The sequence below is a fragment of the Centropristis striata genome, chromosome 19 (genome assembly GCF_030273125.1).
Source record: "Centropristis striata isolate RG_2023a ecotype Rhode Island chromosome 19, C.striata_1.0, whole genome shotgun sequence".
NCBI classification, from domain to species: Eukaryota; Metazoa; Chordata; class Actinopteri; order Perciformes; family Serranidae; genus Centropristis; species Centropristis striata.
In genome coordinates, this window is record NC_081535.1 from 19,038,256 (window position 1) to 19,061,061 (window position 22,806).

The window sequence follows — 22,806 nt, forward strand, 5'->3', positions numbered from 1 at the left end:
TCCCATTGTTTTGTTTTTAAAAAAAATCTTAATTTTCTATCTCAAATAGCCTAATGCCTTTTTCTGTGAAGTTTGGCACACATAAGAAAACATATAATTACGTATTTTTTATAGGATTTATTTGTAGCACTGGCATATTTTTTTATCAAATGTAATAATCCTTAAATATATTTTAATTTGTCAACAATATTCAGGTGCTTATTATATGATATACAGGCTCTATTAGTAATATACACATAATTTAGACCAACAGTAGCCTGTAGTTGTTGTTGGTGTTGTTGTTGTTGTTGTTTTTACCTTTAATGACCCAAATTAAACAGAAATCCTTTATTTTCCACCCATTTTAGAGATACAGTGCAACACTCAACATCAAGGTGATAATATGTTTCAAAATGATCAAATAAATCCCTAAATTTCACTCATAATGAGGAGGCACACTCAGTGAGAACACATGATCTATGACACAGCCTGGATGGTTAGTGTCGCTATGGTGACTTGCTTTTTACAAATAGCGCTGACAATGTCAAGTGTCGCTATGGTTGCAGATGAAAATATGTACGCAGGCTTTTTTTTTATGAGAAACATCAAGAACTGAATTATATCTGTCTCCATGGTAACCTCAGAGTATAGGAGAGGGAAGAGAGCTTTTATTTTGAAACAGATCCTCGCCTATATCTGAAGGAGCATGACAACACTACGAGAGAAAATGTGGAGGGGAGGGGGGTGTTTAAAATAGATCAAGTATGGACACAAGTCAGGCTCCTGATTTGCAATAAATGGATAGTGAGGTGGTGGCTGCAGCTGCTGATGTCACATTTGTGCATCTGAGCTCATGGCCCCTAGATTTGTGATGTTTGTGTCTGTGCACTTGATTATTTCAAGCATAATTTCTTTACTTCAATTAAGTGTAGATGTATCTTTTTGCAGTGGTGTAAAAGTATTCAGATCCCTTACTTCAGTAAAAGTACTAATACCACACTGTGAAATTACTCCACTACAAATCAAAGTCCTGCATTCAAAACTTACTTTCGTAAAAGTACAAAAGTGCCACCATTAAAATGTACTTAAAGTATCAAAAGTAAAAGTAATTATTTATATTTATGTTTTTCATGTTAAATCTTGACCTAAAAAGTAACCAAAGCTGTCAGCTAAATGTACCTAGTGGAGTAAAAAGTACAATATTCGCCTCTAAAATGTAGTGAAGTAGAAGTATAAAGTTACATAAAATGGAAATACTCAAGTAACAACACATATATCTCAAAATGTTACTTAAGTACAGTACTTGAATAATGTACTTTTGACATCTTTTTTATTGTTAGAAGCCTGTATGATGTTCTAAGCTGGAAAACAATCAACAAACAACTTCCTTCTGTGGAATTACAAATTTAACACTATACAATTTTGTTTTGTTGTAGGTTCTCTGAAGAAAAAACAGACCCAGTTTTATGATTCAAAATAATTTACTTACATGCAGCATTGAGACAGCAACCCAGCTCAGTTGTGGATTTAAACCATCAAGTTACAAAGAAGCCCATGTGAACAGCAGCAGGAAAACACTACAGAGCCATAAAACCATAAAGCAATGAAAACAGCAAACTATCAGATGTTCCTCACATGACAGACAGCCTGATACATACATCAAATCCAACTTATTCTCCATAAAATGTCCCATTTCCCACACCTTCTGCATCATCCAGCTCTGCAGCTCCTCCACCTCTGCTCCTGCCTCCTCCTGAACCAGCTGGTGGCAGACTTGTCTTGAACCTTGCGTACGGTGATGCAGCTGTGACTCAGCCCACTGATCTACATCCTGTACTATCCACTGTCTCTCAGTGTATGGATCATCAACACTGTGCATGCTCTTACACTATACCTTGTCTTATTTGAATGAATACAAACAATAGTTATGTTTCAGACACAACACATTTTTAGACCATTCTGTCTTTCCAAAGTAGTCAAGAGTCATAAATTATATTTTATTGTGGAATTACCACAGATTTTTTTTTTTAATCCCTAGAGGAAAAACATTAAACCTGCCTTTATCCAGCATGAACATCGCGAGGATGAAATAAGTCTGGTGGTAGGACAGATTGAATTCTGACTGAGAGTTAAGAAGATCCAAGTAATAATTTTAGATATCTTATACAATTGTTTATTGTTGCTTCTCTGTAGTTTCAACTTCACACATAACTATTAAAAGGCTTCAGGTTTAGTCACTGACAGTGGTGGAAAAAGTAATCAGATCTCTTACTTAAGTAAAAGTACTAATACCACACTGTGAAATTACTTAGAGTCCTGCATTCAAAACTTACTGAAGTAAAAGTACAAAAGTATCAGAAAATGTACTTAAAGTATCAAAAGTAAACATACTCATGCAGAATGGACCCGCTCAGATTGTTAAATATATTCTAAATAGGCTATTATTAGGTATTTTGTATTGATGCAGTTACCATCTTAACCTCTTAATATACTGTCATGAAGTACATTTACTCAAGTACTGTACATAAGTACAATTTTGAGGCAAATATTGTACCTTTTACTCCACTACATTAAGCTGCCAGCTTTAGTTACTTTTCAGGTCAAGATTTAACATAAAATATGGATTTAAAATTATCCATTTAAAAAAATAAATAAATCTCATAACAGTATATTAGTTAAAATTAGCTCTACCTGGAAAACAGTAAAATGCTGCTTATACAACTGCAATATTTAGCAGCATCAAAAGATAATAATCTAATAATATATTTAGAACACATAAAACAATCTGAGTGAGGCCATTCTGCATAAAGAGTACTTTTACTTTTAATACTCTAAGTACATTTTGATGCTGGTACTTTCACTGAAGTAAGTTGTGAATGCAGGACTTTTACTTGTCCGGAGTAATTCTGCAGTGGCATTTTAAGACTTTTACTGACGTAAGGGATCTGAGTATTTCCTCCATAAATGGTTAGCCTCAGTAGCATAAATGTGGGCTGTTGTCTTGACACATCTGCCAACTTTTGCTCTTTAGAAGTTCCTGCTTCTGCACATGAGGCAAAAAGTGCAGCCGTTTTTTTAATGTATCCAAGGGTTAAACTTGAAATGTCCTGGGTCAGTTGAGCACTGGTCTAATGGAGAGAGCCCTGTTTTTCTGATCAATGGGGTCACTGCTGAGGACACTGTGGTCTTTACAAGTGCATTTCTATAGTGCTGGGGAGACATCTGGCCAACAAAAGTGGAAGCATCAAGTTCCTTCAACAACTGCAATTCACTTCGAAGCACCAAAGATGTGCGGACCAAAAACTACAATGCACAAGTAAGCACAGTACAACACCCAAAGCCTGTTGTGGTTCTTGCTGAAATACTATGTGCAGACACTAGGGGTGAACATGAGCACAGGTCAGGGAGAAACAGCTAAATATTGCAATTGCATTAAATGTGGGCTGCAACTAATGTCGCAAAAAAACAAAAACAGAAAAATAATGTCACCAGCCCAAGGTGATGTCTTCCTTCCAAGGTGATCCTTATAACTAACTGTCCTATTCACTTCTAATCTCTTAGTTGCATCTTTTGATTGTTTGTCATCCGCCGGGAGCCAGGTCCAGCCCTCAGGATGACCTTATTTTATTTAGATTTTTTTTACTATTACTTCCTGTTAACCCTAATGTTAGCCTATACCTTGGTCCATCACAAGTTGATAATGAGCAATGAGCTGTTTGGCCTCAGTGGGGGAAAACCCCTTTTCATATTTTTGGTGAAATTATGTAAATGCCAAATATAAATAATAATCAAGTATGACATTTGGGAGTATCCTAAAACAAATGGGAAAGTAGCAAAATAAGATACTGGGACTGTCTCTATTTTGAAAAATCACAGAGGACATCCCAAAACAGACAAATTCTCATCAAAAATTATTCTTTTCTAACAATGTATGGTGACTACCACCACCTCACTTGAAGCTATATAGAAAACTTCCCAAGCCCATGATCTTAAATTTGTGCCCAAGAATACCTTTATATCTTAAAACCTACTTATAAGTCCCTTGCCTTCCAGAAGCATATTTCTTAAATATAGTAATATGGGTATATATACTGCTACTACATACACACATACATACATGTAGGTGGGCTCCAGCTATGGAGTTCTATATCTTTAATGTAACCTGAGAGTCTGGGTTCAGGGCATAAAAACCCAAATAATAAGGCAGTGGTTGATGGATGGGCGTGTCTGTCTGAGGGGGCGGGGCTGCCTGTGAGCTTAAACTCAGGACCAAAGTACCCAAAACATAAAGGGAGCGTTCGACTCCTCGTTCTACGTGGCCAAACGGAGACATCATTCCTTTCTGTGAATGCGATGTAGCTTAGCCCCGCCCGCCCGCGCTAACTCGATAAGTGAAAGTAACAAACCGCCGGGTGAGTGTCGACGAATCGAGCTCATCCACAGTGTCTCCTCTCCATGCTGAAAACGTGCAAACGTTTCGGGGCGAGGAAACCGTGGAGCACCGCAGTGAACGTGGCTTTGCTGCAGGTTTGTTTTTCTAACAGTTATATGTTGTTAGCATCTGCGTTTAATGTTTTGCAATCAAGCCTGTTTGCTAGAAATGGTTCATATAATTCGCTTTCATCGCTGACATTTACAGGGATAGCTGGATTGTCCCGTGTTGTGTTTTTGTTGTTGCTAGTGAGTGTTTGTACAGTCGCAACGTGTACACTGAAGCTGGTAGACACCAGACACGCCTCGCAAAACACACAGAAAGCAGCTGGATAGCTTAGCAGAGCTACTAGCTTAGCAAAGTCATGTCAACTAAGCCACAGAACTAAGCAGACAGGCTAGCTAACTTCTGTTTTCAGCCAGGTGACAAACACGTTTCCGTTTGAGTGTAAGAAATTGCGCAGTTTCCTTTCATGCACAGGTTAGCTGGATTTAAGTGAAGATAAATGCAAAAATGGATTGAAGTGCGCAATGAGCTTTTTCCACAAACGGCTGATTTGTTTAGTGATAATGCGCCTTAAAATATATGTTTTTTCTGGAGGACCTTCATGCATGGAGAAGCTATAACTGCTCTGGTAAAAACCCATGGTAGTTAAAATGGGTGCTGCAAATTCCTTAGCTGTGTAGGCGTCTCCAGCATCTCCTTATAACTGAGTACAGTGAGATGCTTGCAGTAGTACAACCTGCCTTTGCAGATTTTAGCTAGCAACAGTGGGCAGTGCATGTAGGTGGACTGCATGCATGTTACAGTAGAGTTCATGCAGACTATATTTAAAGTGTTCAGTCTTCAGATCCTGACTCTTGATGTTGAGCTGCACAGACAACAGTTATGCTGCTGCATGCATACTTGACAAGTGATTTGAATATGATTTGTCTTCATTAGCCTCACCTGTCAGCTCAAGTAAATTTGATTTATTTAACCAAATATTACAAATCACAAACTGCCTCAAGGGGCTTTGCATGTTGTACAACATAGGATATTTCTGATTTTCAAGGAGTTTATCTTTCCCTCATTTAATGTGGTAGGAGACTGAATTATTATTGGGCAATATTGACAAAATCTTCTATCCTGATATAGGTAATTTCATAGTTTGATAATGATATATATCACATTGTTGCATGTTTTCTATTTCAATAAATATATAGTCTATCTGAAATAACCATATGGTAAAGCCTATTTTTTTTTAATTTTCCTGTATAAATGAAAAGTTCTGATACATTTTCCATTTAGTTAGAATTTTAGTGCAAAATAGACATAAATGTTTCAAATGAAAGCATAGAAAAATAAAGAAAACAAACACAGACCTAGCCTATATCTTATTTTATGGGACAGGTGGCAGACAATAGGGCCCAAAATAATTGTATATGCATGAACACATTGGTCCAACTTCACTGAAGGTGCATTTAGCCTACATGACCTCACTGATTATTATATCATTGGTTATTATAACTGAGGTTAGCTGTAGAAAGAAGTTATCCCTCTGGTGTTTGACCAGCTTTGTTTATATTTGGTGTCATTGCAGTGTTCTGGTAATGAACATGTAGTGTGAAAGCGTCAAACATTCATACCAAACGGAATTGCACAACTTCACATTTAATTATCATCTGTGTTATCTGGAAGCATGCATGCTTCTCCATAAATATATAAATATATTTTTTTACTGCTATACATGGGTATATTGCTACATTAGCGGCCACAAAGAAACCATAAGTTAAACACGGGTGTAAAAAGGTGTTAAAATATAGAAAAATACATATAAAGAGATTATGCTTTGAGGATATAAAATATTGTCACCATCCCTAGCTTGAATATTTTTGGGTTTTAGACTGTTGGTTGGGAAAAAAATCTGAATATTTGATTGTCTTTGCATGCACCATCTGTAGCCAGGCTGGTTGTATTATTGCTGCCCCCTCTTTTAGCAGATCCAGGGAGAGGCCTGTTTGCATTCCACTGCAGGTGCAAAACAATGGAGGTGAAACTCGACCAGCAGGACGAAGATCTCGCATTCAGCAACACTGACACTAATGGTAAGATCATGCACATCTTCATGTTGATTAGCCAGTCATGACCATCATGTAAAATGCATGATTTAACTTCTGTATTAAGTAGAAAATGCATTGAACCTGTGTAGTGATATATCCAAGTTGAACTACACTGTGTAGATGTACTGGCTAATTAGTTCACTCAAGGGAGAATTAAAAAAAACCCTGAACATTTCTGGCTGGCACTACATAGCATGTGGACATGTCAGATGGTTGAGGGATTCTCTTGTCCAAGATACTGCTGTTTGGTGGGCCCTGAGCAGATCTGCCCGTGTTTTAATCCAGGAAGGGTACATGGTGGTGCTGGACATCCTCCAGGGTACAGTTGGCGGCAGAATGAAACCCATTCTATTTGTCACTTCTGTTAACCCTCTAGTTAGTGTGGAAAGTAATGATATTTTGGTTTCCTCTGGAACTTTTTTCTGTAAATATTTAAGTGTCATAGTTTTTTAAGGCAAAATTGGAATTTGGTGGTGTTAAACCTTTGGACCCCAAACACTTTAAGGGTTTTGTTTTTCCTTTTTTTTTTGCTCCTGTCACTTTTTATTCACTATGACCTTGTTTTTCACTGCAATATTTAAGTCCTGCACATCTATGTAAACAGCACAATCATGGCTAGAATTAGAGGAAACACACAATCATGGTTAGAATTAGAGGAAACTGTTCATCTGAATTTTCTCAGATTTTTTTCATGTGACTGTATGTTTCAGCTGAGTCAGTCATAGCTTCCCAGTTGGGCTGAAGAGCTCAGAGTTTTTAAAGAATCTGGTTCGTGCAAACGGTTTATTTTTGCTGAAATTTCAAATGAGACGTGTAGAGTAAAATGTCACTTTGTCGAGTTGGTAACTTTTACTGTTGGAAGTGTTTGTCACACATGATGTGTTCAAGGACTGCTGGAGAGTTGAAAATCTGATGATAATACCTGTTTTCACAGTTTCTGTCTATGATAAATGGTGTTATTTTGGTGCTTTTTTTTGCTAAGAAAACTCTTTTCAAACCTACCACCAGGTTTTGTGGTTCAGAGGGTTAAAGTTATTTCCTAGACATCATCCACAACGACTGTCTGGCTCTGACTTGACCTGAATCGTCTTCCCTCTCAGGTAAACGTCCAGCTGAGGACATGGATGAAGAGCAGGCCTTCAAACGTTCTCGCAACACAGACGAGATGGTGGAACTGCGTGTGCTGCTTCAGAGCAAAGTAAAAACTCTAACACTCAGTGGGCAGCATTAAGTTTAGGAGCACACTGCTGTTTCTTCTTATTGATCAAAGCAATTATTATTTCTTAGGAAAACCTTCTTTTTCTTCACAGAATGCGGGTGCTGTTATTGGAAAGGGTGGCAAGAACATAAAAGCCCTACGCACAGACGTGAGTAAAAGGATCAAATGCGGCTATTGCCTCTGCAGCTGAGGAGCAGATTTAGTTATAAAGTTGAAAAGGTTCAGGCCTAAATCCCAATTAAGTCAAACCCCGTATTCATTGATTTCACACAGAAGGAATACCATGCACTTTTAGTCAAAGATCAGTTTTCTATAACAGTGAAACCAGGTTGGCTCATGTGGACAGAGCAGGGAGGCCTCGTTAGTCAGATCAGTTGGATTTTGTTTCCAGTCCTCTTTCAACGTGACTTCAGTTCCCCTCACACGGTTGAAGCAATGTTTGACCTTGAAGTGACAACAGGTGCCTGGAAGCCTGAGTGGAAATAGTCTCAGGGACATACATCTCCAGATTGTTATTTATCTTTGTCCAGGTCACACTTCCTGTTCTTCTTCACTGACCACAGTTCTCTCATTTCACTTTTGGGAAAAATTATAGCGTGTATTCAATTAAAAATGTATTCCTTCTCCCCCTCTTCCCTTCTCCTTTACTTTGTTGTTTTTATTTTTGGCCACCTTCCTCCGTTGCCCATGTACTGGATCTACATGCCCCTCCTGCGTTGCCCACCTTGACGTTGGCCCAACCTCCGCCCGCCCCTGAACGCCCGCCCGCCCACCTGACACTCCCGGTTGGCCCCGCCCATAAACCGTGCCCCTCCTTTAACGGGCACCTAACTTGACATCTTGTGATTGAATGCCCCTGCCCAATGCCAACCTCCTCCACCACAACCACCACCACAACCACCACCACCACCACCACCTCGGCCCATGCAGTACAATGCCAGTGTATCAGTCCCAGACAGCAGTGGCCCAGAGCGGTATGTCCCACCAGTTATTGCCTCACTGCCTGATTAGAACAGTGAAACACATGTCTTTGATAACTTGCCTTCTGTTTCATTTAACATTTTTTATATACAGTATTCTCGCCCCTCCCCCAAACACCCCCCCCTGCTCCACTTGTAAGAGACGTGTATTGTTCCTTTTGATTTTTCTGTCCATTTTAAAGCAACTACAAGGTATTTTTTTATTTTGTCTCGATTTTGGCGACCCCTGTAGACGGAAGCGGCTGTTCTGTTTCCATGCACACTGCCACCATGTGTTGTAAACATCTTGCAGACTGCAAGACTGCAAACTGTTTGCAGCATGCATATCGTCAGGCCTGGGCCTCTGAAAAGCTCAGGTGAACGTATAAACACATGCACATGCCGTCTTGTCTAGTTTAGACCAGTACATTTCTCAGGTCATTTGGCCCATGTACAGTTGTGTAGAAAAAAACAGAAAAATACAATTTGCAGAGAAGTTTTCATTATGAAACTGGCCTCATTTTACCAAACCAACAACAAATAAAATGTTTATTTTTTTTAATAACGCTGAATATTTTCGTTCAAAAAAAAACTTGGTGATCATTGCTTAAGTTAACGATAAATATGATTATTGCTGGCCCCCATGGGCCCTACTAGCTGCAGGGCCCCAAAAGCCTTTTACCTGCATAATGGCGGCCCTGCATAATGATGAGGTAATGTATCTATTTGTTCAATTAATAACTGTAATATGACGATGTCGAAAGAAAGTAAACTTTGTTTTAGCCACCAATGTAAATTCATTTATTGATGTGAAACCGCTTTCCCGATCTATTTCCTAAATAATAAAGACATATTACATATGTGTCTCTGAGGAGGAGGGACAGTTCAGGATTGGTTTTGAATCCTTTACAGCGATTCTCTCCATCTGTTGAATGACAAAGGTTGACTCCTGTTTTTGTCCCTTGTTAGGTTTTGTTTGTTCTTCCGTTAACTCTTTTCTTTTTCTCAGTGTTGATCCCGCCCCAGTATAAGCCATAACCACAAAATATAACGACCATAAAAGAAGAAAAATCTACTCCTGATTCCTTTTAATTTGCTTACCTAAACTTCGCCTGAGATAATTCAACAAAGGCTCTTTTTGTCTGATTTCGTGGGGAATAGGACAGACAAATATAACTATACAGGAATAGGAATACATCTCATTGGCGGTCTCGTTTGTAGGTTATGTAGGCGTCACTATTTAACACAGTGAAAACTCCTTGTGGTTGCTTTAAGTATCTCCATTGAGTTGGACTTTTTGTCATTACTGTCCATACAGAGAATCACTGACAACCCACTACCAAGTAGTTGGTATTTAATGGTTAGCAACACAGCTGTTGGATGTTGTTTTTCCTTGCTGTGATGTTTAATTTGACCATGAAACTTGTGGAAAGCAGACATCTTTTTCTCGCTCTGTCCTCTGTGGCCCACCTGGCCCCCCCCCTTACCTCCGACCCCCCCCCCACCCCACCCTTCCTCCAACCCTCTCTCCCCCACTGTTGTCAGCATCACTGTCCATGATTTCTAAGAGAGCGCTGGCTCTTGTCTGGAGGCTCCGTCCCCCACTCTGTCACTCATTAATGTTGTGTCTTTATTTCATTGTGCTGCATCCCTTCTGTTAAATCTGTCTCAGGCCACATCGGATCAGAGCTGCCTGCCAAACCTTTCATAACCCCCCCAACCCCTCCACCCCCCGCTCCTGTCCTGTACCACAAAGTAGTTGGCAACCACTCGCATTTCCTTCCCCACCTCAACCCCTCTGCTCTGTTACTCTTCTCTCCTGCCCACCTCGTCTCCTCCTCACCTCAGCCCCTAGCCCCCCCCCCTCCCCTTCCTCCCCACCTCCCCCCTCTTCCTTAACCCCTGGTCACAATCAGAAGGTGTGCTGGTGGCGCAATTGTCATGGCAAGCTTATGTTTGAGTCTGTTACATTCATTTTCCCCAACTTGATGGTGGTGGGATGGTAATAGAAGATCTCTCTCTTTCTCACACCCCCTTCCCCCAACTCTGTGTGGCCAGTCTCACGTTAATTTGAGCCGTTCTGAAGCTGCCCATCCTCCCAAGACTTCTCCTACTTTGAAAATAATATTAGAGTGCATGTCATTTATTCAGCCTAGTGTTGGGGAGGAGTTCTAATTGTGAGTATGCAGTAGTTTTAATTTTTCCTTTTCTAGTTGTTTGTAAGTTTGTCTGTTACTGTTCGCTGGATTTATTTATTTTATCGGGCTGTGTTTGTGTTCTACTTTTTGTCCCCCTTGTAACGTTTTGCTTCCTTTTGGCCAAAATGGTTCCTGACAGGATCCTGAGTGTGAATGCCAGCATCGACACTATTGGAGAGATTCTGCTGAAAATCATACCAACACTAGAGGAGGTAAGCTGCCATGTTAATTACTGTGTACATGGACAGAGGGCAGCCCAGGGTGATTGATGACATTGCCTTCGTCTGTTGGAATTAATGGAAAAGTAAAAAGTAGCATTATGCAGAATATAAAGCTCACTTTATAATTAAGTTCTGCACAGGTCTTAAAGGGACCCTGTGAAGCACACGCACATCCCTTCTTTGGGTTTGCACTATTTCACTCTTGACAGTCAGCAATCTCTGAACCCATCGGCCATTGGTCTGACCACGATTTAGCATTTCAAACATGCTGATGGTCAGTACTACTCGGACTAACATCAGCAACCAGGGCACTTCCAATACCGTAATCTTGTCACATTGCCTACAGTATCTGCATCCATATACAGATATGTGTATATAAATATTAGACAGTTGGAGACGTGCAAACAAGGTAGCAACGTGCCAACAAAGGCAGTGAAGGACACTGCCACAAGCTTGTGATCTAGACAATACAAGATTCAAAATATTAAAATAAAACGGCTTTGCAAGTGTTTTAAGAAGGTACAACATTTAACACATTTGTTCTGCAGATTTAAGCGCAAAAATCATACGATAGGGTTCATGTGTGATTCTTGAGGCTTTTGCATCTCGTCCGCACAGTGTAAGAATGATTGGGTGTTGATGAAATTGTTGCTGAAAACAAGCGTCATTTTAATATCACGCCCTGAGATATGCCCAGTCTGCTCGCCTCTAGTGTTTATGTCATTGAAAGATGCATTACGCCAAAAAGAGGATTTAGAAATATGATAGAAATTGATGTGCTGACGTCCCAAGTGCAACAGAACCAATTGGGTTTTTTGGGCAGTCTAAAAAATGGCATCAAAGGGAAAGTAAAAAATTGGCTTGTAACACAACATGTATGCATCCAATTACCAAACCCAACCCGAATTTTACACAACGAAACTCCCACTAACCCTTTACTTTATTGAAATGAATTGGCACACATTATAAGTCTATTGCTCCAGGTTTTGTGTGCATCATAATGCATTATCTTCTTACTTCATTTGCCTTGAATATATTTTCCAAATAGCATCTCGACCATAACTACTGCCTTTTTGAAGCTCACAGTAATTAGCTTTTGTCTAGACTGTCACAGAAATGTAATCCAGTGTTATTTTTGAGGTTGTTGTTTTTTGGTGATTTTCTAACTACTCAGTCAAATCTTGGTTTCTTTAATGAGCTCAATCTTTGCCACAACTGCTCTTCTAAACCAGTTTTTCTTGTGTTTGGCAAACACTGTCATGATTCACTGAGAGTTTCTCTTGTCATATGATAATTTTTGAGACTGATGCAACAGCAATTTCAGTGCCAATTATTTGCCGTCTTTGTCAGTTACCCCACGTTGTTTTAAAAAACCCATCTCTTCTAAAACTCGAACATGCTGCTTATTTTACTACTGTTTAATATTAGACGTGTGAGAATTCGCTCATCTGAAATGGTGTTCTTGGCTAAAACAAGTCCACATAGATGCGAGCAGCGTACATCAGGCAGATGCGTGGTGCTCATCCTGACATAATATGGATATTGATAAATCATCCAAAAACAATAATTTTTCACATTACCTTATATTTTGTGTTTGTTCTAATTTTCCTGAAGCAAACTTGTTTACTTCCTTATCTATTTGTGTCATTTTTATATGTTTCTTCAGTTATAAATGTCATTATTTCAGGAAAGTGTTTAGTTCAACAATAATTTCTAGCTATGATTTAAAAAAAAAAAAAAAAAAAAAAAAAAAAAGAGAGAAGAAATTGTGCCTCTCAAACCTGCCAGTGGGTTGTGGGGTTCCGAGGGTTAAATTTGTATACATTTGCCATGATTTTCTTTCACTTTCCCAACATAAAGTATCTAATAAAGTATCTAATTGCAAAATACTTTGTTAATCAACATTTCCGGCCCTACCGACATCACTGAGCTTTCTTTGTGTTTCTCTAGTACCAGCATTACAGTGGGATTGATTTTGACTCCGAGCTTCGCCTGCTGATCCATCAGAGCTTGGCGGGGGGCATCATTGGGGTGAAAGGTGCCAAGATAAAGGAGCTGAGAGAGGTAGGACAGAGTCCAGACTAACAGGCGCCTCGTCACGATGCTCTGCAACAACAGTCGGCCTGCAGATGAATCGTTGTCTTGGTTTAAGTTTGACATTTCATGTTTTCATGCACTAGAACACCCAGACCACCATCAAGCTGTTCCAGGAGTGCTGTCCACACTCCACTGACCGAGTCGTCTTGGTGGGAGGAAAGCCAGAACGTGTCATCGAATGTATAAAAGTTATCCTCGAGCTGGTGTCAGAGGTGAGTTTACGTCTCTGAGATCTGCTGAAAGCTTCAACAAACTTTTTTTGTAGCTAATTTCACCAGTTATTTCAGAAGAGAGCAGTCTTCTACAATTAATCTTTTAATTTTTTTTTCAAATTTGTCAGGCACCAATCAAAGGTCGTGCCCAGCCTTATGACCCTAATTTCTATGATGAGACGTACGACTACGGCGGCTTCACCATGTTGTTCGAGGAGAGAGGCAGACGACCCATCGGTGGCTTCCCCATCCGTGTGCGTGGGGGTTTTGAGCGCATGCCCCCTGTCCGTGGCAACAGACCCCTGCCTCCCTCCAGAAGGGACTATGACGACATGAGCCCCCGGCGGGGTCCTCCACCTCCGCTGAGCAGAGGTGGACGAGGGGGCAGCCGAGCACGTAATCTGCCTCTTCCCCCGCCACCGCCGCCAAGAGGAGGGTGAGGAGAGGCACGCTTACTGCTTACTGTAGATGCTTTCAAACCTCTTGCCTGTTTGATTTGTTAAAATTAACTTTGGTGCGTTTGCCCTCGTGTTTTGGTTCATTGTAATAAACAGTGATTATCCTTCCGTGGTAATAAGATACAAATGGCCCTTTTCTTAATCATATATAAGGTCCAGTTTTGAAATGTCTGTTCCAGTTAGATTGCTTCTTAATAGCCCGACTCCCATTAACCGGTGACAAACGGTTACATTTTTAAGACCATAAAGGCAAAATGGCGTAAAATACAAGTAAATGGTAAATGGGGTGCACTTATATAGCCTAGCACTTTACACTACACTCTACGCTTATTCACACACACACATTCATACCGGTGCCAAGGCTACCAGGGCACACTGGTGCCACCTGCCACCAGTGGGAATTCATTCACACACCGATGAACGCAGCATCGGGAGCAATTTGGGGTTCAGTATCTTGCTCAAGGATACTTCGACACGTAGGCTGCCATGGTCAGGGATTGAACCACCAACCTTCCGATCAGAGGACGACCCGATCTACCAACTGAGCCACAGCCGCCCCACAAGTATAATTTTCCTTTTAGTACCATGCTCCAGTTCAGCTTCATGGCGAGGTTGTCTGATCTGTGCCGGATGGAGAAGCTCTGAGTGAGGAGCACGCTAGAGTTTTAAAAATAAAGGTTTAAAAAAGTTGACAAAGTCACACTTAATTTAGTTGTGATGAAGCTTTCACGTTTGAGAGCTTTCAGTGGTCAGTGGTCAGAGCTAGCTTGACCATTAGTTCATCCTTTCTTACCCTGTGCATATCATTATGTGCACCTTGGTGATGCACAAGCTATAGCTACTATTTCTGCTATTTTTTGACAATTGACTTGTTTTGCTTTTGGATGTACTTTTAGAAGAGGAGAAATGGTGAGCCTTTATTTAATATCAAAGCATGATTTGCAGGATTAGATTTTCCTACACGGATCCTTGTAGCAATGATGATGCAGGAAGAAAGTTGCCAAAACTATCCAACCAGTAAGTTACCAGTCAGTCCATATGACTTTGTGCTCACGGCTCTTGGTTAGTTTGTAAAAGTTCCGTTTGCACATGAACCGGACCAGAACTACAAGGCATCAAAATATGATTATATTCCACAAAATGAAAAAAACGAAAGGCGTGAGAGCACCCTCACATACTCAGCTGTTCACATACAGTTTATATTTTAATTTTCCAACACACGTTCCTTCATTGTTTTGTCTGCAGGGGCGACAGGTTCTCACATGGCAGCTATCATGGCGGCATGGACGACAGACCAAGGTGAATATGGAGCAGGATTGTCAGTAATTACAGATAGATATTTGTGTAAAATTACTCTGTGGCAGAATGTCAACCCAGCAGCCCTGATTCAGAGTCCGATCACAGGTCATCTGTAGAGTCTGCATGTCCTTTCACACTCACAGCTTTCTAAATACCAATCCATCAGCGCTGACCTGCCTCATACTGTATTGTTAGTTGTCCTCTAGAGTAGAGAAACCATACTGATGCATAGCTTTTTGTTTGTAGTGACAGAAGAGGCAGAGGAGGAGACCGTTACGACAGCATGGTGAGTGTTTACAGGTGCTGCTGTGTGTTTGTGGCTCACTGTGCAGTCTGTGAATTATGTTTCAGACGAGGGTGATTGGAATTCCTCTTTCTGAGTGTAGCACAAGCACGAAGGCATGGACACTGTGCTGCTTTTTCACCGTGTATGCACACTGATCTAGGCCTGTTGTTGCCTGGCAACAGTTGTCTCCGTGGTTACCACAGAGCAGCTGAGTACGTAGTCCGGAGATCCACCGGGCTCACAAATGAACTTGAGCTGAAACCAAAGCAATTCCTGAACAGGTTTCCTTCAGGTCTTAGCCGCAAGCAAATAGTTTCAATAAGAAGGTAAATAATACATTTGACCAAATGGACACCAATAGATCAATTCATTTAAACTTTATGTCCATGGAAAATCAGACATTTGTTCATTTCAGCAGTAAAAACTTCTAAAAGACAATAATAAGACAGTGTTAGATCATAAATCTGAGTTAATGACAAAAAGAGTATCACTTTTCTTTATTCTCATCAAAGAGCTATATAAAGACAGTTTTACTGTTTGAAAGGGTTGCATGCTCAAATATGAGCAAATATGTTTGTGTTTTTTTTTTAATTTAGGCTGTAGTCCATAGACTGTATAGTCTCACCCTTATTTCCACTGCTCTATTAACAAATAAAGGTGACTTTCAGGTCTTAGCTGCAGGCAAGTAGTTTCAACGAGAAGGATTTGACCAAATAAACGCTTATAAATCAATTAATTGGAACTTTATGTCCATGTAAAATCAAAATGCCAATGAGTTTTAACAGTAAAAACTCCTAAAATATGATAAGATGGTGTTAGATCATAAATCTGCATAAATGATCATAATAATGGAGAGAAACCTTATTTGTATAGCACCTTATATACATGAAATGCAGCACAAAGTGTTTTTCAACAAAGAAATTACAGGCAAGTCCTTCACATTGAACGAACATAAAAGTTAACATTAAAAAATGTTAAAAACATTTAATTTATAAAATGGAAATGAAAAAAATGTAGATGATGAAATTGCAGAGGAATGACTTAAGTACTTTACAATTGTTGGTGTTGGGTCTGTCCCATGTGATGATAATAAAAGAAGCATAACACTTTATACTCATCTAAGAGCTTTATAAAGAGTGCTCAAATTTGTGAGTTACTTGAGTGTGCAAACAAGAAAACAGATGTTTGTGTTTTCATATATTTAGGCTGTAATCTTGCTCTTACTTCCACTGCTGTTAACAAACTATTACTGTGCATTTTAGTGTTCTAATTATGAGCAATTCATTATTTGACTAAATTATAAAGTAATATCCCAGATTGCTTCTTCTTTTGTTACTAAAAGAGCTCAAGTACTAAATCGGTTAATATTTCGACTGCTTCTTAATGTCTGACTTACCACCTGTCAATCACAAAATGTAACTTTTAGAACACCCGAGCTAGTGAAATAATTTAAAAATTGTAGCCCTAACACTCATTGCCTGCAGAAGCTTATCCTTTCCTTGCCTGTAGATGGCACACAAACATGTCAACACTTGCATTTCTTAACTGCTTCATGTGTTTGCCAATCTTGGCCTGACCAACCAATCGTACATGTTGGACTTGAATTGCAGGTCTAACTGCTGGCACATCCAGGTGCTTTGCATCAAAGACGGTGTGTCCCTGTGGTAGTAAGTTGTGTGGTAATATATCAGCGGTTTGGTGCTGAGCCAGCGGCTATGCTAACGCCACCACAAACAGTCCTAGGAGACCCCATGGGTTGGGAAAGCCATTGTTCTACTATTGCTAAACAGGTGTATCATTACATTGTCGTTGTCCGCTTTAAAAAAATAAAAAAATAATTCCTTATCTCAGGGTGCTCCCAAAGTTACTACAGATTGTTTCAGTAGCCAGAAGCCCTCAAATTTAAACCAATAATGTGCTTTCAGATAAAGTGGAATGGGATATTTGAAGCATGAATGTCACTGAAAAGTGTGCAGGGACTGCTTAATGCTGTGGGATCAGCACAGATGCAGATCAGTGCCTATGAATCCTGTTCTGGATACAAAAATGTTCTTACCCAGTTCTGGTCAGAAAACCTTTAAAAGGTAGTTATAGTGTTATTGTCATTAAAACTATTTGTTTGATTTTTTTCTCCTCCAATTGATCCTGAAATGCAGAGTGGAGGTGGATATGGTGAGTGTTTTTGTTTTTATTTTTTTAACTTGGTCTTATTATTACAAGCTGCTTTAATTGAATTGACATCTATGTCAACAAAAACTAAACCTTTTTCTCTGGAAAGGTTTTGAATGACTGAGCTAAACTGACATTTGCTAAGTGGATTAAAACCTGTCTGACTGCCTGATCACTCGTGTTGCTCACCTCTTTTAAACTCTGTTGTAAGGTTTTTTCTACGGGTTGTGACATGTCACCACATCCCAGGATCACAACAGTGAAAACACATTTCCTTTGTTTAAAACTACAAAAACATAATTTTCCATGTTTGTTAAAGCAGACAGAGTGACATCTTATGTATTGGGTGTGTGTTTTTGCCTGTTTTGCTTGTTTGCTATCACACTATCTCTTGTCTTTGTATTTTTATTTTTCATTTTCTTGTTTCTTTTCCAAAGACAACAATTCTTCCTGGGAGCACTTTCAGTCTGGTGAGTGGGGATGGACTATTATTGTCTCAGTGTCTTGTTTCCTAACCTAAAGGGATTGTTTTTTCTTCTCGTATGCTTTAGTTAAATATAAATCAACTTAAATATTCTTTCTCACCTCTAACTTTAGGTGGTAGAGGCTCATACAGTGATATTGGAGGCCCAGTCATCACAACACAAGTCACCATCCCAAAAGATGTAAGTGAGACATCTATTCACTCTTAGAAAACATCACTCTTGCTGTACAGACTGACAGGAAAGACTTTTCACTCTTCAATCCATTTTCAATTGGCCTGTGTGGTTGTTTTGCAGCTGGCTGGCTCCATCATCGGTAAGGGCGGCCAGAGGATCAAGCAGATACGCCACGAGTCTGGGGCATCCATCAAGATTGATGAACCACTAGAGGGCTCTGAGGACCGCATCATCACCATCACAGGAACACAGGACCAGATCCAGAACGCCCAGTACCTGCTGCAGAACAGGCATGTGCTCCTGTGATTCACCCCAATCGACTGCTCTCACTGGAGCAAAGTGGTCTCCTGATGGCCTGTATCCTCATCCACCACTGGGTGGAAGTAAACAGTCCTTTAGTTGCTGCAGAAAAAGTTCACTTAGACTTATCTTTATTGTACCCCCACTGCCTGAGTAAAGCTCTTTTGCAACCAAGTGAAACCCATACAGACTTAGAAATGATATGCACCTAACATATAATAAGCTTGTCATCCATTGTTGGTCTTATGTACTATACATACACTGCACTATTATGACTACTTTCTCAATTTTTGGATCAGAAATGGACCAATATCAGCCACAAAAACTCACACCGGATTGCTACTTATTTTGCCTGGAGTTTAAACTAATTGATTAATTCATCAACACAAAATAAAATAGCAACTATTTGGATAATTCCTTACTCATTTTAATTATTTGTTAAGCAAAGATGGCAGACCTTTTTTAATATAATAATTTGAAGTGTAAATACAATGTCTTTGGTTTTTGAGCTGTTGGTTTTTCAGTTCAATTTTTCAATTAAATTGTATTTATTTAGCCCACAGAAAAGGAAGATCTCACTGTCCTTCTGGACCTTTGTCAAGGGTGTTACAGACAATACATACTTTGTTGATCTAAAATGAATAATGCTCCGCCCGTTCTGTGTGCACAGGTGTGGGACAATAATTATGCTGTGGGGAGTGTCTCTCAATAAAACAGAACATGTCACGAGTCTCTTACATAAGTTGTCACATCGTCATATGCAGACACACCAAACCACACGTAAATAGAAATACATTCGTCCCCATGGTGAATTCGAATAATAGTTTGTCAATAAAAGTCACACAAATATTGCATCTAATGAATGAAAACATCAGCTTTACAGCTAATATATGTCATGTGACCTGCAATCACTGTTGTAGCTTGAGTTCGCCATGGTATTTCCTCATTTAAACCTTTGGCCGATAGAGTTTGTGAGTTAAATGTACAATATACTTCTCTTTAATTAAGTATTTCATCAATGTTGCCACCCCTATTTGGCTGAATCACCATAACATATATAGCTCTAGAGGGCTTTTCTTTATTATACAGAGCATTTTTAACTATTTTTGTGACTTTTTTTTATTGAAAAAAAGTACTTGCTATGTTAGATTGTGAAAATAATCATTAGCTACAGCTCTCCTTTTAAAAAACGTTGTGCAAATCTGATGTTTTACTGAAATCTGTACGTTACTGCCTTTGAAAAATATTTAAATTTACCATATTACGCCAAAACATGTTTTTTTCTTACACCAATGTTTCATCTTGAAGAGCTTTTCAGTCCTAAGCTGGTCTTGGCAGTCGTAATGCTTCTTGCAGACATAATTTATTTTCAGCCTTGACCTTGGCATACTTTTTTATAACTTACAATTGTGCCCCGCATGAATGTCTTATAGTTAAACACATACAGCATTAACAACTCCTGACTCATGTGACATTATTGTTTAAATAACTGTTTTTATTGTTATCATGAAATGCCCCTTACATCCATGTATCCTCTTTTCAGTGTGAGGCAGTACTCTGGTCGGTTCTTCTAAGACGAGGGATATGAAGAAGAAGAGTGAAGCCATGCTGCCATACTGTTTCCTCCTCCGATTCAGAGCCTACATTCCTCTGCTTTGCCTCCTCCCCTCACTATCACACACACTACACCATCTATCTATAAATTGCAATTTGTATTTGGAGGAGTTTTGAAAATCTTAAGCTGTCAAACAGCCAACAAGGAGTCAACAACATGTTTTTGTGCTGGTGTAATTATTTTTAAGGAGATTTTTGTGCCGTCATTGGAGTAAACTCATCTGTGTGATAACTTTCGGTGTTGTTAGCCGCCCCGGGCCCTTATCTCTCCCATTTCAGTACAGCATGCAGAATGTAATCTTTTTTTGTAAGGAACATTACGTGAGTTTGAGTTTAGTTTTTTTTTTTTTTTCTTCCCTCAAAGCACACTCTCTTAATGAAGATGCATGGTCTCTGAATGGTTAAACAACCATTTAAATATAAACTTTTATTTTCACACAGCATCCAATCCCTTTTTCTCTGGCAAATGAAGTGCTTTTTTGTAAGATGGGCTCTAATGGAGAAGTTTGACATTTTGGTTAATACCCTTATTCGCATTCTGGCGATGAGTAATGATGCATTCATGTTTTTGGGATGGTCCCATTTCCCAAGTTGGGTAGTCATTCTTTTGACTTTGGTGTGTTCTTGCGCCTTAATTTATAATGGAAAATATAGTGCATAGTGGAAAATGACATGGACACTTCAAAGATGTTACTTGTTTAGAGCATTTAAACAACACGAGCATTCCCTAAAACCATTAAAATGTTGCATTAGCTGACTTGTTCAGGGTTAATGCTAATAGATAACTTTTCCAACTTACTAGGTTGACTGCCAATGGTTATAACCTAGTATATTACATATATGTGCGGAAATAATTGATGCGCAATACTTGAATAGGTAAAGTTTCTTATTATCCACCCAATATTTACTTTCATCTGCCATGTTTCTGCGCAATTTGAATTCAAGTTGGCAAGTCCTGTAGCAAAATTTTTGTTGACTTTTCAAGTTGTTGTTCCAACTTGAGGGGCATTCACATGAATTGCCCAGTCGGGAACTAATTTTTCCCATTATTCCTAAACCACATGAATGTAAGATGAAATAAGATTTGATACCACTCTTGTGTATATATTCTTTTCACTCAAAAAGGATGTAACAAAGGATGGCTATTGGCATAGTAATAACACTGTGTGTAAATGATGTAACTTCAGAGAAATAAATTACTTAGGACATTTTTTGAACATGCCTTTATGACTCAAGCAAGATATGGTAACACTTTATTTTGAAGGTGTCGACATAAGAGTCACACAAGCCTGTCAGAAACATGACATGACAAGTATCATGAGCATTAATGTTACTTCAAAGTGTCAATGTTCATGAGACATCCCATCATGTTTATGACACGCCCATGTCACTCTTATGTAGACACATTAAAAATGTCTTGCTTAAGTTACAAAGGCATGTTCAAAAAATGGCAAAAGGCATAATAAATCCACATCCAAACACACTTGACACAGGCCATTATCTTCAAGGGGTAAAATCACATGATCTGATCAACTGAGGATGTAGGCGATTTTACCATAGGTGGCCGGCGTCATGAGGAGATGATTTAGGCAAAAGAAAACAATTTTGACAAAAAATGACTTGGGCGATTACTTAAACAGTGTGACGAAATATGAAACTACAGCCACCAGCTAGTTAGCTTAGCTTAGCACAAAGACGGGAAACGGAGAAACAGCTAGCATTAGAGTAGCTCTGTCCAACAACATATTCCACCTACCTGCATCTCAAAAGTGAACTAATAAAAACACCTTAAATATAATTATATTACGTTTTAAACGTATAAAAACCAATGTATTTTAGTTCTTACTTTACTTCATCTAGTCTTTCTGTCAGCCAATATATAGCCCAACAGCTAAACCCTTAAAAGAGCAATTTGGTTTTATAGGAATTGAACAAATGACTAATGAGATATAACATGTTAATTAGTGATCTTTCAAGGTGCGTTTACTGTAACGTTAGATGGTCAATTTCTCAGCTACCGTTATCTAACACTAGAAACTGAATAAGCCTATTTTCCAAAAAAAATAAAAATGTTGCTTTAAGTTGGGATAAATGTGCCAGTTTGATATAGAAGAAAGACATTTTTAAATATTTTTTTGTTTTTCATAGAAAGACAAGGAGCTGTATAAAGTGTCTCTGTGTATATATTTACATATAAACAGTAATTTCACGATGAGTTTTGTTAGCTAGGCCCAGGATATTTTCTACTTTCTTGGAAGGATATGGTGCCATAAAACAGGTTTGGTAATCTTTCTTTTTTCTCTTTCTATTTCTTATTTGACTTATTTTCTGCCACTCATGACTCGCTGTAATGCAACCTTAATATCTGATCTAGTTATTCTTGCACAAGTATGTTTTAATTTTGACAGTTTGGAAGCACTTTTAAACCCTTTTTTTTTTCTTTTTTGCTTAAGATGCAGTTTGATGTGAAGAGCATACAGCTTTGTGAGTCCATGAGTGGCGTTTTCTGTCCGGTCATATCTGTATCTCTGTGTTTGATATCTGTAAGTTAGTACCTGCAGGTGATTAGTAAATAAAGTCTGTGTCACAGTTCACCAAGTGT

At 39.0% G+C, this 22,806-nt stretch overlaps 1 protein-coding gene across 2 annotated transcripts; it reads left to right on the forward strand.

The window, feature by feature from the left end:
• Window positions 1–4,371: 4,371 nt before the first annotated feature.
• hnrpkl (heterogeneous nuclear ribonucleoprotein K, like) lies at window positions 4,372–22,798 on the forward strand. Of its 2 annotated transcripts, none has more exons than XM_059358257.1 (16): window positions 4,372–4,506; window positions 6,391–6,498; window positions 7,614–7,711; window positions 7,824–7,880; window positions 8,663–8,706; window positions 11,029–11,101; window positions 13,061–13,174; window positions 13,291–13,419; window positions 13,548–13,855; window positions 15,123–15,176; window positions 15,423–15,462; window positions 17,619–17,634; window positions 18,069–18,101; window positions 18,229–18,296; window positions 18,411–18,580; window positions 20,134–22,798. In XM_059358257.1, the coding sequence occupies exons 2-16, from the start codon at window positions 6,438–6,440 to the stop codon at window positions 20,162–20,164; spliced, it is 1,296 nt and encodes a 431-aa protein (XP_059214240.1). In that variant the 5' UTR covers window positions 4,372–4,506; window positions 6,391–6,437; the 3' UTR covers window positions 20,165–22,798. The 2 variants fall into 2 exon arrangements, with proteins under 2 accessions (XP_059214240.1, XP_059214241.1); XM_059358258.1 differs by having other exon boundaries at window positions 6,394–6,498.
• The last annotated feature ends 8 nt before the right edge of the window (window positions 22,799–22,806 follow it).